The following is an 18157-nucleotide window of genomic DNA, read 5'->3' on the forward strand; positions in this document are numbered from 1 at the left end:
AGAAAAAAGAAAAACTAAAACTTGGTTTGGATTAGCGACAAAAGACTTAAAAGTGGAAGCAAACAAAGTAACAACATTTCACAGCTAAAAACTCTGGACAAAACTTAGTTGTGTCCTGGCAGATAATAATTTACATTGTGTGAAAGGACAGCTCATTTTTACCTTTCACTATTACCTTCTATTACCTTCATCTTTGCTACTGTCTTTAGCCTGAATTTGTCGAAGGAAATTATTTTGGGTTTTTTTTCTCTCTTGCAGCAACAAAACAGCCTCAGGTTCTTAGAACAACTTATCTTCCACATTCTTTTAGAAAGGAGGACAGGAAATTGAAGAATGAAAATAATTTTGTGTGAACAGAAACTGTGTTTTGTTTTCTTAAGCTGGTTCGTTTGTCGTTGGTTTGGGTTTTTTTTAACATTCACTAGCAGATTAGTTGAATAAATAAAAAAGCAAACCCTAGAACATAAAATAATAGTATTTTGTAATATAAGGCTCAAGATATTACAGAAGTTATTCAAAATATTCAGCAGATATATCAAGCAAATAAAATTGAGACTATTGCAAATTATGGGACATAACTCAGCATGAGTGAGCCCAGAGATTTGGTTAGCTATAATAACGTGCATCTTGCAGCTTTGCCCTGTACACCCATTTAAACAGAACAGAGCATTCTGACCAGTACAAATGCTTGGATCTCCTCTTATGGAAATGAAGATATTAAAGTGGTAATTTCCACAGTGATTTACTCAACTGTTCTGTGAGGCTCAGACGGACTTGCAGCCTGTGGCATCTACACAACCAGAGACAAGTACATGCAAAGCATGTACATGCAAACCAGTTACAGCTGCAAAAAGAAATCAAATCAAAGCCCATTATTACTGCTATGTACTTTTAGGGGTTCCTGTGTTCAACTCCCAGACAGTGGGGGATCCTAAGACAGTCTTGGAATTCTATAAAATGGGATCTGATACACTGTAATAAATATAGTATATGGGAACATCTAATATGGGGAACACTTAGGTAGACAAGCTGCTAACGCTTCTAACATTCTCTGGAGTCCCTTCATTATGACCCTCCTCGTTTCTTATTTTGCCAAGGAAGAGAATAGATGATACTGGATGAAAATGACCATTATAACATTTCAGTGAGGAAACGTCTTACCCTTTTTGTTCTGAGATTTTGGAAGGCCTCATCACTGTACATGCATAGGGAGATGAATGTCTTCAGAAGCTGTTGTCAGACTGTGCCATCTGCTTCTTTTGGAAACAAGGTCTTAAAGCAAAGTACACTGACATGATTCATCTTATAATGATACCCATAGGTTTGTAAACAGCGTGTAAACAGATGAGTAAATCAAATGCTTTTACAGAAAGTGATTGTGTATTCTCTTCTAAAGTATTGGCTGGTTTGCGTTTCAGCTCAATAGAGACAAAGTGTGTAATGATCATTTCCTGAATTAAGGTCTTTGAGAGCCAAGAATTACTTGACAAAAACTCTGTTGTGGCTGGGCCTGTGAGTCACGATACTGATGAGACGATAGTTAAATGAAGGGTGACAGACATAGACATATTACCAATATAACCACTGAATCTTTTATGTTGGAATTGATCTCTTGAGATCATCTAGTCCAACCTTGCCGTTCAAAGCAGAGTCAACTACAGCAGGTTGTTCAGGGCCATGTACAATCAGGGTTTGACTATCTCCAGCCATGGAGACTCAACAGCCTCTCTGGGTGACCTGCTTCGGTAAGGAAGAGGTATACAGGGTATTTACTGTTTTCTCTAGGGAGCAGGAGGAAGCTGCTGTTGATTCTGCAACAGATGAGGATCTAATTGATCTACTAAATAGCAGAGGGTATCTACAATCATACCTGCTACTATGTAGGTACAGAAAAGATGTGGTCATTAACAGCAAGCTAGAGCTGCTTGGTCAGAAGAACAAGTACCAGTGCAGATTAGAGTAGGTGGGGGCTTTGTTTTGTTTATGCTGGTGTCTTCAGAACCCTTGTGGCAGCAGGATCTGAACAGTCCCTGACTGAACATAATGGTCTGAGCCAAACAGAGAATCTGGACCAACAAATGTTTACAGACCTGGGGGGCAGAAGGTGGAGTATGGTGAGGGCTGCACAGAAAGAGGGAAGAGGCACCAGATCCTAACAAAAAAAATTTTGGAAACCAATTCCCACTGGCTTTAACAAGGCCAGAATTTTCCTCCTTTAATCTAGACAGTCAAATACTAGGTTCAGCTTACCCAGGTTGCAGAATCCTTTTCCACGTACTACTTGGATGATCCTTAAGCACTGTGAACGGCAACTAGGCATTCAGACTAACTCCTTGTGGGAGTCCTAGCTGTAGCCCAAGTGAGTGACCTGGTGGCCTGCGATGCAGAGAGAGCAGTGGGTGACTTCAGTCCGTATGAAGTACTGACTCACACCTCTGAAAACTGGGCCAAACCAATGCAATCTGTACAAAATTAAGCTCAAATGGAAATCACTTTTGTAGATATCACATGAGAAGGTTGTGTTTGAAGGTCATGCACTTCACTATTTTGTTTGCTGTCCATAAGCAGATGAGATACTCTTGCTTCATATTTAACCAAGAAGCTAACTGTATAGCAAGTTTTACAAGCTTTAAGGTCCTAGCCTGCCAGGGGTTTCCTATGAGTGACTAAAGAGGATTACATTGTTTTAAGATCATCTGACTAAAGGACGGAATTACAGGATCTCAAATTAATTAATTTTTGCTCAGTTTTGAAGCCAGAAATGCCCAGTGCTGAAATTAGACTCTGTGCAGTTAATATTTCATACCTGGGACCATAATCATACGTAAAATCTTTTAAACTCTTTTGACACGCTTACTGGTAGATCATTTTTTTCTAGGCAGATCAGTATGGTTAAACTGCCTTTTTACAAGGCCTGCTTCGATATCTGATGAACATTTAATGCATTTTGCTTCTAATGACTTCAAAAGAAAGCAAAAAAAAAAAAAAAAAGGGAAATGTTGCTTAACATGAAGACCGATTCAGAAAACAATCTGTTGTTCGTGGGCTCTAACCCTACCTGTGAATCTAATAAGTATTTTTGCAGTCACTTCAGAGCTCTCACAGGTAGGCTTTGTGTCCTTGAGTAGGACTGCTCTATATTTCCAGAGCACAACAATCACTTTCTGCCACTATATTTTATGCCAGTAAAATACCTGGAACATGCCAGTGTGCTACCTGACTTTTGGCAGGGGACCTGGAATTTTAGATTTTCTTTCTATCATGACCTCTAATGTAACAAGGCAAAGGCATATAAGGTACCAGTCCCCTATTAATCAAATTATTGTTGTATTACCTAAGTATTAGGCCTTCCTATTTAACAGAAAGTTCTTTAAATACAGCTTTTTCTGTCAGGTGACTGTGCTGATGTAATTAAAAGTGTGAGAAAGTGTGCTGCTTTGTTTTCTCTTTTGGAAAATTATTTTTATGTTTCAGTTAAGGGTTGGACCTACTGATACAGAAGATTAATGAGAGTTTACCTCCCAGCTGCTTTCAGTATCACTGTATACTGCCAATACAGAGTTCTGCCACCAAAAGGCTATTCCTTGCTTAACAGATGACAAAGGTGCTAATGCTCCTGCAAACATATTTCCAGCTTCACTTTCTTTTCCTGTTTGGTCTTTTCCAAACTGGAGCGATAAAGGAATGGAAAACTAGTGTCAGTAAGCAGTAAAAGACCATGTTAAAGGCTTAGGAAATGTACTACCTTTAAACATATGTGCACTGAGAAAAAAAGCAAGCTTTTCAGAAATCAGGGATCTCAGAAATCAGGATGAGTCAAACCTAACTTACGCATCAATAAGCCAGTGCTGTTAATAGAGTTCCGCCAATTATGTCAAATGAAAATCTTTCCACCAGTACTTATTATACAATACAATTTTTTACAGCAAATTGTGGTGTTGTGCTGGAGTCTTAAGAATCACCGTGTCACATACTGGTTTAGGTTGAAAGGGAACTCTTGATATCATCTAGTCCAACATCTCCTGCTCAAGCATGGTCAGTGACAGCAGGTTGCCCAGGACTGTGTCCAGTTGGGTTTTCAGGATCTCCAGAGATGGAGACTCTACAACCTCAATAATGTAATGTAATGTAATGTAATGTAATGTAATGTAATGTAATGTAACGTAATGTAATGTAATGTAATATATATAATATAATATACTGATTATAGATTGAATATAGATTCCCAAGAGTCTTAAGACCCTTGTAGCTCACAGAAAGCAGGGATGGATTATCTCCCGGTTGATATGTAGTGACTACACCACCTGCGTGTCTTCACTTGTCTTGAAGCAAAGCATCAGGATTTAATATATCAATGTCCTTTAACTTGTCAGTAGAAGAGCTGAATAGAGTTGGCTCTTTCTAAGAACATCTTTTAAAAGTCGTAAAGACTACAACACTAATGGACTCCAGCATGGGCAGGAACAGCATGAGTAACTTCAATAGACACTTTTTTAAAAAACCCAGCAAGTAGACTATTTTTACTTGAATGAAAAATAGGAAATAAAAATACCTAGACTGATTAGATTACACATATTCATAGGTGACAGTCATTTGACATAAGGTCTTTTTCTCTATTTGAACTCAAATGAAATGATGTGTATACTGAGGTAATTGGAAAAATTGCACTAGCTTTAGAATGAAAGGACATTGAGAATTGCATGCAGGATTTGAGCAAATCTTAGAGACATGAGGATGCCTATATATAAGTCCTTGTCTCTTTTGCAGCGATATATTTTACAGTGTGATGCTAGCTCTGAACTTGTAATTAGTTAACATAGTTATATTTAAAAGGATGATGTTCTGGTGGGCAGCAAGGTGCCCATGGGCCAGCAGTATGCCCCGTAGCCAAGGGGCCAGTGGGACCCTGGGGGGCACCAGGAGGAGCGTGGTGGCCAGCAGGTCGAGGGAGGGGGTCCTCCCCCTCTGCTCTGCCCTGGTGGGGCCGCACCTGGAGTGCTGGGTCCAGTGCTGGGCTCCCCAGCTCCACAGAGACTGGGAGCTACTGGAGAGGGGCCAGCAGGGTCCTAGAGAGATGATGAGGGGGCTGGAGCATCTCCCTGATGAGGGAAGGCTGAGGGAGCTGGGGCTGTTCAGCCTGGAGAAGAGATGGCTGAGGGGGGATCTCGTCAATGTCTACCAATATCTTAAGGGTGAGTGTCAGGAGGACAGGGCCAGGCTCTTTTCAGTGGTGCCCAGCGACAGGACAAGGGACAACGGGCACAAAGTGCAGCACAAGTTCTGTTTGAATATGAGGAAGATCTTTGTTAGCTTGAGGGTGACAGAGCCCTGGCACAGGCTGCCCAGAGATGCTGTGGGGTCTTTTTCTCTGGAGACATTCAGAACCTGCCTGGACGTGATCCTGTGCAGCCTGCTCTGGGTGGCCCAGCTTTAGCAGGGGGGTAGACAAGATGATCTCCAGAGGTCCCTTCCAACCCTGACCATTCTGTGATAATGTGATTAAGCAGATATTTTTCCTTTTAGTCAGACTGCTAGCTCCAGTGGCTGCATGTGGTATTTTCTGACAATTGTTGCCCTTGTGCAAATATGGCAATCTAAACCAACAGATGAACAGATGTTGCTCTATAGCAGAAAGATGACAATGTGGATATGTCACGCAACATTATTATAACCTTAATACAGGTATTTAAACACTGAAAATGAGCCATGTCTGTAAAAAGCAGCTGAAAAAAATAGTAACTTTGTGAGAAGGGTTATGTTTTTATTTCGTAAATAACTTAAGCAGTAAGCGTGCTGACAACACCAAGCTGTGTGATGATGTGGACACGCTGGAGGTAGGGGTTGCCATCCAGAGGGACCTTGACAGCCTAGAGAGGTGGCCCATGCAAACCTCGTGAAGTTCAACAAGGCCAAGTGCAAGGTCCTGCGTGTGGGGCAGAGCAATCACGGATAAAGGCTGGGCAGATGAGTGGACTGAGAGCAGCCCTAAGGAGAAGGACCTGGGAATACCCGTGGATGAAAATCTGGACAGGAGTCAGCAGTGTGTGCTGGCAGCCCAGAAAGCCAACCATATCCTGGACTACATCAAAAGAAGTGTGACCAGCAGGTCCAGGGAGGGGATTCTCTTCCTTTACTCTGCTCTTCTCGTAAGACCCCCGCCTGGTGTGTTGCATCCAGCTCTGGAGTCCCCAGCATAAGAATGACATGGACCTGCTGGAGTGGGTTCAGAGGAGAGCCACATAGATAATCAGAGGGCTGGAGCCCCTCTCCTAGGAAGACAGGCTGAGAGAGTTGGGGTTGTTCAGCCTGGACAAGAGAAGGCTCCAGGGAGACCTTACAGCAGCCTGCCAGTGCCTAAAGGGGGCCTTCAGGAAAGCTGGAGAGGGGCTTTTTACAAGGGCATGTAGTAATAGGACAAGGCAGAATGGCTTTAAGCTGAAAGAGGGTAGATTTAGCTTAGATATTAGAAAGAAATTATTTACTGAGAGTATGGTGAGACACTTGCACAAGTTGCCCAGATTTGTGGATGCTCCATTGCTGGAAGTGTTCAAGGCCAGGCTGGATGGGTCTTTGAGCAACCTGGTCTAGTGGAAGGTGTCCCTGCCTGTGGCAAGGGGGTTGAAATGAGATGATCTTTAAGGTACCTTCCAACCTAAACCATTCTGTGATTTATTAACAAGTGTAAACAAATACCTCTATAATTAATAAATAATTAAAAGAGAATCCCAGCAATCCAGATCCTAGTAATTTGATGAACATGTTTAGGCTGTTGTTATCTGTTGTCATGTCAAGATATGACTGTCCCATACACATCTGAAATGTCAGGAAAACACTGACTCTGATATAGCTCAGTCCTTATCAGTATTGTGACCAAAAGTAAACCAGAAGATTCCAAAGTTAAGGAGGACAATGGAGTTGCACCCACACTGATTTAGACATATTTCTGTCAGGAAACCTCTTTCATGCCCATATCAAGGTGGGAGTCTAAAAACTAGAACAACACTCAAACTGATTTTTAGGAAGATGAAAATTCCTATAGCATTTCTTCCCTTCCGCAAAGGAAAAAAATTGTTTTTGTTTTTCAGCTCAGGATAACACGGCTGTTTTTATATATATTCTTGGGAGTATTTGACAGCTTATGTCAAGGTGCCAATATGTGCTTGTAAAGGATAACTTCTAAGAAGCTAAAGTCTGGAGCATATCTGAGGATACTGGTACTCAGAATAGATTTGAATTGGAGTAGAACTTCCTCCTAGAGGCAGAGAACAGGTTATCATTGATTTAATAAGATGACTGTAGTCTCCTATAACATCCTCAATAGACTGGTTCAAGTCACTTGGTGAATATATACATATGCTAAGAGTAGTTGAAAAAATTACTTTTTTGAAGTAAGCTGTCCTGGCTCTCTGTGAGTGGATTTGGTCTCTTTGCTCTTTGGCTGATTATGTCAAAGAGCACCACGAATCCTTGAATTGCTTCTGCTGATCCATCCAAGAACAGAGCTCTACTGCAGGGAGGTCATGCCTCATGCAGTCAGTGAGTCTCGCAAAAGAAATGCCAGTCCAGAGTCCAGGAGAGAGCTGGCAGCAAAGGGAGTGCTGCTAAGACACATTAGAATTGCCATACTACAGCTGCTAAGATATCCTTATAATTTCCTGTATCTGTGGGGTTTTTTGCATTGGTTATTTCACATGAAGGGAAATTTATTCATACTCTGAGCTGAAAAAAAACACAACTGTGTGACTGTGGTAGACTTGGACCTATGGAGAGCCTGGGTATGGGTTGCAGGCAAAGCATCGCACTAACATCATCCTTCGGTTTTTCTTTCACTCAGAACATGGGTAGAGTGGACTCGTGCCAAATGAAATACACAACATAAATATACCCTTAGATTCTTCCATTACAAGTTCAAGAAAACTTTTATAGTCCTCCAGTGCAACTAAACGCTTATCATTCTATTTCCTCTAAAAGTAGGTGCACCAACAGCTCCATTTGGCAAGTGGTATAGAATTTAGCATTATATTCCAAAGTAAAAGTGTCTTGAAGATGATCTTGGCAATATACTTCCTACTCACTTACAAACAAATTGATCACTCTTCTACAGGAGAAAACAAGATTTTGGTTTAGAGCTATCATCCAATGTGGTGTTGCCTGGTGCTTCGAACGAGGATACAAAGTACCCTATAGCTGTAGAAAAACCTGCCTCAGACTGCAATTTTGCCGTAATCCTTAGTTGCTAGAATTTGGTTTACACCTGCCACTAATATATTGCACACTTTCTCCAGTTTTTGGTAGCATTAGCCATTATGGCTTTGAACACTCAAAATATTCCTAAAAGAGTCAGTAGTTATTTAAATTTGCCAAATTTCTGACTTCCACAGTTTACCTAGCATTTCAGAAAACTACTTCTATTTTAGTATTCTCCATCTCCAAATTATGTTGAACATGTCCTTGGTCTTGCATTGTGATTCTCCAGATGATGAAAAAAAAGATTATTCTAGTCTGTCTTCTCTAAGGCTATCCACTATTTTATACACAGTGTCATATAAAGCCATCTCCTATTGCTTTTGAAGAAACTGTTTATCTCCTCAGGATTCCCTGTGATGCAGAGTGATACAGACATAATTTTTTTCGTTCATTATGTTTCTGTACTTTTGCATGTTTCTTTCAATCCCTTTAGGCCTATAATTTCCTTACAAACTTTCTAATTCCATATTACTAAATTTATATTCTTTAGATTTCTTCTCATCTAGAACATTCTTAGGTCTTTGATTTTCACTTTTTCCAAATTTACTTGCAAGTTTTCCTTCCTTTCACTGAAGGATACTTCCTTTGTTAATTTTCCAAATTTGCAAACGAACAATACTGGCTTTTCATTTTGCTCTCCTACTTTTGGAATTATTAACAGGTTAATAAACTTTAAAGTTATTATTTTATAAGTAACTTTGAAGATTTATTTTCCCAGCTGGTTACTGTTTGAACTAAGTCTCATAGCAAAGGGGAGGGAATTGGTGATGAACTACTTGTGTTTCCTCTCCAAGAAGAGAATAGAAGTGTAATTAGAAGTATGAGATGAGTCATGGGAATATGACTGAATAATTCCAGAAGTGATGTAGAAAGACTTGGAGTATTGATCATTTGGAGGTATTCTCTGAGAAGAGGTTTCATATCTTCATGGACAGACTTCACCTAAGCATGTGGCATACCAGCTTGCAATCCAAGCTGGCAGAATGAATAAAAAAGAACTTGAAATTGAGAGAAGGGAGGAGAGCCTGAGAAGGAACCACATAGTTTCTTCATTTAACACCCATGGCAGGGGGAATTTTGGCTTCAGGAACGTGGTGGCAACAAATATAGAAAATAGAAACTCAAAGACTGAGGAGTTTGACTGAAGTGGAAATTTGAAAAGCAGTAGAGGCAGTAAAAAAATGCCAGGAACCTATGCAACAACATAGGGGATCCAAAACCAGTGAGAAATTAAAATCAAACTTTATGGAAATAATTCTGTTAGAATAGAATTGCACCAATGATCAGAGAAGAAAAATATTAACTGAAAGGTATACTCTTCATAAAAAGAAAAAAAACACTAAAAAAACCTAAAAAAAAAAAAAAAAAGAGGATAATATACTTTTAAAAACCAAAATTACACTGGGGAAAAATTGTACAATGTGCAAGGAAGCATGCAGAAACCTGCCGTAGGATGTGATCACCTCTATTTTAGTAGGTAAATACTAATGGGAACGATTTAATGATGGGACACTGCAGTTCCTAGCATTGTAAAGGAGGTAATAAACACGCTGACCATTGAGTACTGGACATCCACCCAGTAGATTTCTTCAATACAGAGTCTATTTGCCAACACATCCTGGCTATTGTTTAGATAATGAACAAAGACATCCCTGAAGAGCCTGTCATAGAAAATAAGGTTGTGTTGAAAGCAGATGAGATTATTTTGTTTAAATTAAATAGAAGAATAAACAAAACATACATAACTAAGAAGAAGTTTTGCACATTTTTATAAACAAAAGAAGCTAATTAGGAAAGTGAAATCAACTGTATTGAGAAGCTTAGGGGCCTGAATGTGGAAGAAGCTTGGCATTTCTTCATGGTGAAGATACAAAAATATTCTCTGGAACTTGCATCCAAAATAGGGAAAAAATATAAGAAGTTCCAGATCTAGCTGGAGGAAAAGTTGTCTCAGCAAGGATAGCAGAGGCAAAAAATGAGGCTAGAAGGTGGGCTAGAAAAGATGCGCCCACCAGAGAAAACTGCTAGAGAGAGCAAAAAAAATGATAAAACAGGAACTGACAAAGACCCTAAACTTCATTGGCTTTGCAAAGACTTCTAAAACTAATCAAATGCCCTTTCACCACATAAACAAAAGGAAAAAGGAAAGAGGAGTTACAAGGGAAGGGGGAATCTGAATCTGAATATTAGCTTAAAATTCCTGCTGGTCTGAAAAAGATTTTGCTGCAGTTCTTAATAAGGACAATAACAGTGGGTTGGGTGACAAGGCAGGTTGGCATGTGATTAATTAACGTATCTACAATAAAGCAAAAATGTCAGAGAGATTGAATATCATAGAATCACCTACGCTGGATAAGACCTTTAAGATCATCAAGTCCACCACTAAACCATGTCCCTAAGCACATCTATGGTTTTTTTTAACACTTCCAGGGATGATAATGCCACCACTGGCCTGGGCAGCCTTCTACCAATCCTTCAACACCCTTTCAGTGAATAAATTTTTCCTAATATGCAATCTAAACCTCCCCTGGCACAACTTGATGTTGTTTCCTCTAGTTCTATCACTTGTTATGTGGGAGAAGAGACCTACGCTATACTTGATGGCAGGAATTTTTTAACATCTGTTATCTCAGAGATAGTGTCATGAGTTCTGAAAGGACAGAGCGCTATGTGTGGACCTGTAAAAATGGGCTGAATATATTCTCTGGTCCTCACTGCCAGTAGGGAAGTCCTGATTTCTCTCAGGCTGTGGCACAGAGCTTGGCTCCCCACATGCATCCCAAAAAGCAGCTTTGCCGTGACTCACCTGCAGCTGTGGTGCTCTCACAGTTTACTAGCCATCTCTTCTTCCCTTTCTGTGGTGCTGGCAAAATTGCCATTTCTTTTTGCATGAATGGTGCTAGCAATAAGTCATAAAAACAATTAGTCAGGGAGTAATGAGAAAACTAAAACAGCGTTGCCACCTCTGGAAGATTCATCTCCCATAGACTATGTGCTAACATGGCACTTGTATTTAAGGTGATGAATCGGCTGCAAAGGAAGAATGAATCGACAAATCCTTGAGCTTCTTGATCTCATCTTAACTGTGGGTTAAGGATGCAGAAACAAATTTGGAAGAAAAGGAAAATTAAAGATGCAGGAAAGACAAATGGAAAAGAATTCAACATGAGCTTATACAAAGTGGCCATACCAACTAATCTGGTCATCTTTATTTAATAAAAGCTGGACTTGGATGTTCTGTACCTGGGAGGTTGCTCTAAACTGATATAAGCACGTATGTTAGGGTACCACACACAGTCTGTTGTTACCACTGCCTGGATGGTGATGAAAGAAAACTGTTGGACCAGAGGGAGTTAACCTCCACTGAACTAATTTTGTCTGGTTCAGAAGCATTATGTCACAAAACACAAAGAGAACTAATGAAATTTTGTGATTATACAAAGTTGAGAGCCTACATTGATACAGGGAAATGTCAAGATCTTTTTTTCCTTGAGGATAAAAAGAAAAGAAAGTGGATGGAGTACAATAGCATGAGGTATGAGGTCAGGTACTGAAGAAATAATAATTGTGTGGACTGAAAACAAAAGAAAAAGAAGAGCTGCATTAGCAAGTGACTGCACAAAGAAGAGTCATATGTATGATGTTATTTTATAAAGGGAAAATGTGGCTCCAAGGCATACCATGTCTGTTTTGTCCATCCATGGAAGGACAGAACAGAATAGAATGTTAATATTATTTTCTGGAAGGTATTGGTGGTACTTCATCTGCATCACTGTGAACAGTTCAGTTTTCTCTTGTCCAAGACATTATTTCAGCTGGGATAGGTGAGCTGAAAGGCCTAAAACAATCAGGGAAACAAAGAGCCTAGTTAACTAGAGAAAACTGAAAGTATTTGACTCGCTTACCATGGAAAAACAAAGGTTAAGAGGTAAATACATGTTCATTGTCCATTAAAAGGGCACAAGAGTTCACACCAGGTAGAGAAATGATCCATCCAAGTTAAATGCCCATTACAGTTCTACAAATTAAAATGTCCACTATAAATTAGCAACTAATAAGCATAAAGTTAAAATAAAACCCCCAGTGTGGCCAAAGAGATGAAGAATAACTGAAACCAGCATATAACAATGGAGAAAACATACCCTCAACTATACTACAGAGATGCAGAGCAAAGGTTATGGAAAGGGAAATAGCATGGAAAAAACTACAAGACTTGGTTATATGGCTGAACATGTTTATTTAGTAGACAGACGACTACCAAAATTACAATTCTAGGTGCAGGAAGTTTTCATTTTGTCTGAATGTAGATTTGAGAAGTACTGTCCATCTCTGCACTCACATGCACATTAGTTAGAACTAAACATGCAAATCTTACAGGTAAAAGAAACACATTTTGATTTAATTTGTGTTTCAACAGCACTTTGCTATTTGAATGGAAATCAGGGTCTCATCATACTGTGTTAGCTGTTATATATAGAAAAGAAAACAGTAGAGAGAAAAGAGGTGACACAAGGCACTAAAAATACCATTTTCTGCTAATGTATTCTGTGGCAGTGCACCAAGGTTAGTACTAGGCCTTCTGCCAAAAGTCAAAGGGTCCCAAGTCCTCGCTACTCTTTGAGTTAATACCCAATTCTCACCTCTTGCTGATTTTATGCTGGCTTTAATGACCATGAAATACAAATGGGTTGCTTTATCTGCCTCCTGTGGGAGACGCCTTGCCAGTTCCCACCTTCTGAAGTGCTTCCTACCCTAGCCCATAATGTTATGTTTATAGCTATGGCTATACAAATGTTTCCTGATATTCTTAAAAGCATCTAGTGGTTTTGATTGACTTAATGCACCTTCAGGGTACTTGGCCATCCAGCAGTGGTGTGGAGCACTTGTAAACTTTATCACTTCAAAAGTTTAGCACTTTAAAAGCTGCCTTCAACTTGGGCACCCTTCATTGAAGGTGGTCAAAATCAATAGTTGCTTTTGAAAATTGAGAACACATTTGACATTTCAAATAGAAAGACAGGCTAATATATTTTATTATTTCCATATACAAAATTTTATTTAATTTTGTAGTGTGTTGGACAAAGTTACTCCTCTCCCCAGTCAGAAGTGATAAAAGCATTAGTATCTGCAAATGAAATCACTTTTAGGGATCAGAAGTTGCTCAGCCTCTCCCAGAAAGACTGGGTGCAGTTATGTAAGAAGAAAAGCATGTTGATTCATACCAATTATGCTATGCATTTCTTGGAAGAGCCTTCGCAAGTTTTCCCCTCCCCCACCAAAACCAAATTTAAACGTGGGAAAGAGGCTTCTGTACAGTATGAAACAATCCTTCTGCCGTAAGGCTGGCAAAATTCCCACTGTTTAAGGAGTGAGTGAGCAAACTCTAAAAGCACCAGTTCTACTGAAATCAAATGATAACTAAAATTGAATGCATTGTTAGTAGTTTGACTTTAAGACAATTAGAGCAAATGAGTTGTTAATGGTTAATCCAAGATACAAGCATATTTGTATGTCCTGCTAAGCGCTTCGTTGAGCGCCAGCAAGTTCTTTGTTTAAACGAGGAAAGTACCACCACAAGAGGAATGAACGAGCAGACTGGAAGTTTACCACAAGAAGCACTAACCAGGGGGAAAGTAATTCCGGCAGGGGGAGATCGCGACCACCGACTCAAGAGCCCCCTACCCCTCCGACTCCAAAAGAAGTGGAGGCTGAGCATGCGGACTAATTAACATAAGAAGTGAGGGAACTGCTTAACAAATAGGAAAATGAGTACGAAGTAATGAAAGAATTACGTAACTTGTACCCAATGAAGGCTGATGCCTTCGCTTGCGGAGTATAAACAGAGTGAAGTTTTGGCAGTGGGTGAGCCAGGCATTCGGGGGTACCACCCAGCTCCCTACTTTGTGCAAACTAGAATAAATGAATAGAAATACCTCGGCTCGGTGTGTCAGTTGATGCTGCGCACCGGGTAATGAACCTGCCTACGGGACAACACTACCCATTCTCCATTTCTCTCCTGCTGAGCATAATACTTACCAGCATAAAGGTTAATGGGTCATTTTATTTCACTCCATTCTTGTGTCCCGTATTATATAACAGCATTACAATAGATTTGGGTTTGATCATGCTTTAGTTTTAAGGACAGTGATGCATAATTACACTGTTTGCAATTATCGGATTCCTCTGTGAAGCCCAGGACAGAATAGTGCTGATATATCCTGGGAATATGTTAAAGCCCTGTTTTGCTTTCTGCAGGGAAGATTACTCTTTGTACTAGAGAAGTGGGTAGAGCTGCTTAATTTATTCCTTATACACTTGTGGCTGATTTGAAGTCCCAAACTCTCATCCTTACCAAAAAAAATCTCATCTTCTTCAAAAATAATTGAATGCTTATGGTGCTATAGCTCTTCTTTATTTCTTCTGTCACCTGGATCCCCTGTCTCTTGTCAGGACCATTCCACCAGCTTCATCTCATTCCTCTGACTCCTTTCGTGCCATTTTTCCTCACCACTTCACTTACTACCACATCCACTCCCCTTGTGAGTACGAACATGTTGTTTCTGGTTCGCTCAGAAAGGAAGACCTGTAAGTACACCTGCTTGTCCATCTTCTTTCCTGGTGGGAGGCTAAGGGCTCCCAAGCACTGTCTTAGCTCTCCACCCCCTCTCCATCACTCTACCCACATCAGTTTGCAGTCCTGTTCCACTCTGCTACCTCCTTAAGAATTTTTCTCTGAAGACTTCTGTGGACATTTACCAAACTCCTCTTTCAGCTGCATCCCCAAGAGCCATCTCTCACCGATGGAAAACTAAAGACTGGCAATTTAAAAGTTACTTAACTTTATGGAAATTATGCAGAAGGAACTCCCTGTTATTCTTCAGGGTACTTATCAAAGATGACAAGATCCCGGTGACTCACGGCGGCTGCCGAGGGGGAGCTCCCTCCCCCGCCGCGGCGGCACGCCCGCTCCCGGCCCGGCGCCGCTCGGGGAACGGAGGGCTCCCGCTCCCGGGGTGCACCGCCTTCCTCAGCTCGGCACCGGGTAAGGCTCTGCCGCTCTCGGGAACGGCTCGGTCCCCTTGAACGCACAGCCCAGGTAGGAGGCAGAGGGCTGCGCCCCGAGCCTGCCCTGCCCACCCGCACCGCGCCTCGGGACCCTCGAGTCCGGCGCTGCTCCGCGGGCTGTCACCGCTCAGCCCCGCGCAGCCGGGACCCGCCGGCACCCCTCGCTTGCCGTTACACCTGTAGAGTGTAGGTGTACACTCCTGTACACCTTCATTAGGGAGAGGAAGTCTCATCCCTCTGTGAACTCCTGTTCCTAAGCATCACTTCATGTATAACAAGGGCGAATGAGTGCCAGCGTCCAGCTAGCAGCTCTAGTCACTCACTGCACGTGAAACACGAGAGCGCTCGGGAAGCGGCACCCGTTAAAAACACACCCACAACCAAAAACCACCCAGGAGAAACCAGTCAGCAAGCTGTCCCTCCCTCCCCTTGGCGGGGTAGCACCCCGCTGCCTCCCGGTTGCGGACCTGGACCGATACGGTACAGAGCCCGTGGGGGATGCCGCGTCTCTGACTCGACCCAGGTCTCTTCAGAGTCTCGTTACCCTGACCTGCCTGCGCATCGCAAAACGATGGCATTCAAGACTCGAAGAAGCGAGCACTTTCAGGAACTTCTCGGTGCTACCCGAGTAGCTAACACCGCTATTTCGGGCGGGGGTAGCACCTTATCCTGCAGCAATACCCCACGTCAGCCGGGCGCAGGTGTGCCAGCAGCCGCCCAGCTGCGCGTCAGGCAGCGGGCGGCTGCATCAGCGGCAGGAGCCACCCTCATGCAGCGGGACAGGCGTGAATCTGGTGAGAAAATGTCCGGCAGGCAAATCCGAGAAGCTGGTGCTAGCTAGAGTTTTGTAGTTACACGTGTAGCTAGCCCAGCAAAGGCGAGAAAGCAAGCTTAGCAAATGAGAAGAGGCAGAATCACATTTTAGCACACACAAAGAACTATAGACACGATTCAGGAGACAGCACCCCACTTTATTTGCTGCTTTCTGGTTGAAGGATATTCGGTGAGGAGACAAGAAAGATGTGTCGTGAAAAGCTACTGTGGACGCCGATGGAGAGAGACTCCGGAGCGTGGGCAGAGCCACGCTCCCACACATGCACAGCACCTCATCATCCTCAGAAGTACTCTTAAGCAAGTTTTAAAGTTTCTTCTTTCTTCCTCCGACCGTTTCGGGCTCTGTCTCCGGTACGTTAACGGGGTAGCACCGATTCGCCTCATCAGTAGCTCCACAGGGACTGCACGGTGCCCCGGTCGCCAGTTGCCGGCCTGCGCCGCCCCCCGCCCCGGGCAGGACAAAGCGGGGGCTGCGGGCAGCGCCGGGGCCCTGCGCCAGGGGGGCTCCCGGGACGGGGTGCCTGGGGGTCCCTGCGCACACCGCAGGGCACGCACCCACGGAGGGGGGGGTCGTTGGTCCCCTGCCGTCAGCAGGCGGCCCGCCCGGACACCACGAGCGGGCTGGTCTCCTCAGGGCAGTTTGCAGCGGGGACCGGGGCGCCCGCAGGGCTCCGGGCGCTCGTTGCCACCTGCCGCCGCCGGGGCGGGTGCCGGGGGCTCGGGCCCTTACCTGAGTTCCTGAGCTTGCGGTTCTTGAAGACGGAGACGACGACCAGCAGGTTGCCCAGGATGTCCACCACGGTGGTGAAGATCAGGACGCTGGAGAGCACCGCCACCACCCAGGCGGGCCGCGGGGCACCCGCCGCCTCCCGCTCCGCCAAGCCGAAGCGGCCCCTGCCGCCCGGGTCGCAGCAGTTCCTCAGGGAGCCATTCCCCAGCATCGCTGCGCTCCGCCCGCGGCCCCAGCAGCGGCGCGGCGACCCCGCTGACTGGCCGCGTGCGCGGGCGGGAAGGCTTTTAACGGCCGCGCCGGGCGCGCTGCTCCCCCCCTCCCCCGCGGAGCGGCCGGGGCGGGGCGAGGGGCGGGGCGGAGGGCGGGGCGGGGGGCGGTGCCCCGCCCCGCGGCGCGGTGCGGGGATCCCCGGCCGGCGGCGGGCCCCTCCCGGTGCTGAGGGGGCGGCGGGGGCCGTGGCGGCGGCGGCGGGAGCAGGGCCCGCGGGCCGCGGCGCTGACCGCGCTCCCTTATCCCCGCTGAGGGCCTGCGCGAAGGGCCTCTCCCTCGGGGCTGCCCCCGGCAGCAGCCGCCGGCCGGCAACCTCCGCCCGCCGCGGCGGGGAAGCGGGGGTCTGGTTTGTATTTCCCGAGGCTTGGCGCACCGTGGCTCCCGGCAGCGCAAGGCCGGGGAACCCTCTTCCCCTCACTGCCTCCCGGCGCCCGGTTCGCTCGGGCAGGCTTCTGGCGCATCCCTTCCTTAGGCCGCAGATCGAACAAGGATTGACACTTACATTGCTGCGGCCTTGGCCTTCGTGCTTGGGCAAGACAGTCTGTGGGATCAAGGCAAGGACACGGCCCTTAGGGGGGCACCAAGGACACCGCCCTTAGGGGGAGGCACCTGCAAAAGTCACGGATGGGACATGCTCTGAACCGGTGTCCACTTTGGCCACTTTGGAAAATGTGTGCATTCCAGAGGTTTTCCCTTACAAGCTGCAGGAGGTCACCAATGGACTTCACTCCGCAACTGTTTGAAAGACAGACCATCATTTGGGACCCCAAAGTGACAGATGCCATATATGCTCATGTACATTAAATAAATAAGATTCGGGTGACAAAGGAGGACAGATCCCACGTCTCCCTCCATGTCTGGCTTCCAGCATAGCTGGCATTAGTTACCAGGTGCCGCTGGCAGTGCCTCAGCGGGTTCACATAGCGTGTGCTGATGATTAGGGCTGCTCACAGCAGGTGTAACTCTGGAAGGGGTTTGTGTCCTACTGTGCACCGTTTTCAGGCCAAC

At 44.3% G+C, this 18157-nt stretch overlaps 1 protein-coding gene across 1 annotated transcript in view; it reads right to left on the reverse strand.

The window, feature by feature from the left end:
* Positions 1–17185, reverse strand: part of MTNR1B (melatonin receptor 1B) — a 30425-nt gene extending 13240 nt beyond the window's left edge. The window contains exon 1 of the mRNA XM_055802397.1: positions 16877–17185. Coding sequence (XP_055658372.1) covers positions 16877–17087 — 211 coding nt within the window. The 5' untranslated portion in view covers positions 17088–17185. The remainder of the gene's footprint in view (positions 1–16876) is intronic.
* Positions 17186–18157: the final 972 nt, after the last annotated feature.

The sequence above is a fragment of the Falco peregrinus genome, chromosome 4 (assembly GCF_023634155.1).
Source record: "Falco peregrinus isolate bFalPer1 chromosome 4, bFalPer1.pri, whole genome shotgun sequence".
NCBI classification, from domain to species: domain Eukaryota; kingdom Metazoa; phylum Chordata; class Aves; order Falconiformes; family Falconidae; genus Falco; species Falco peregrinus.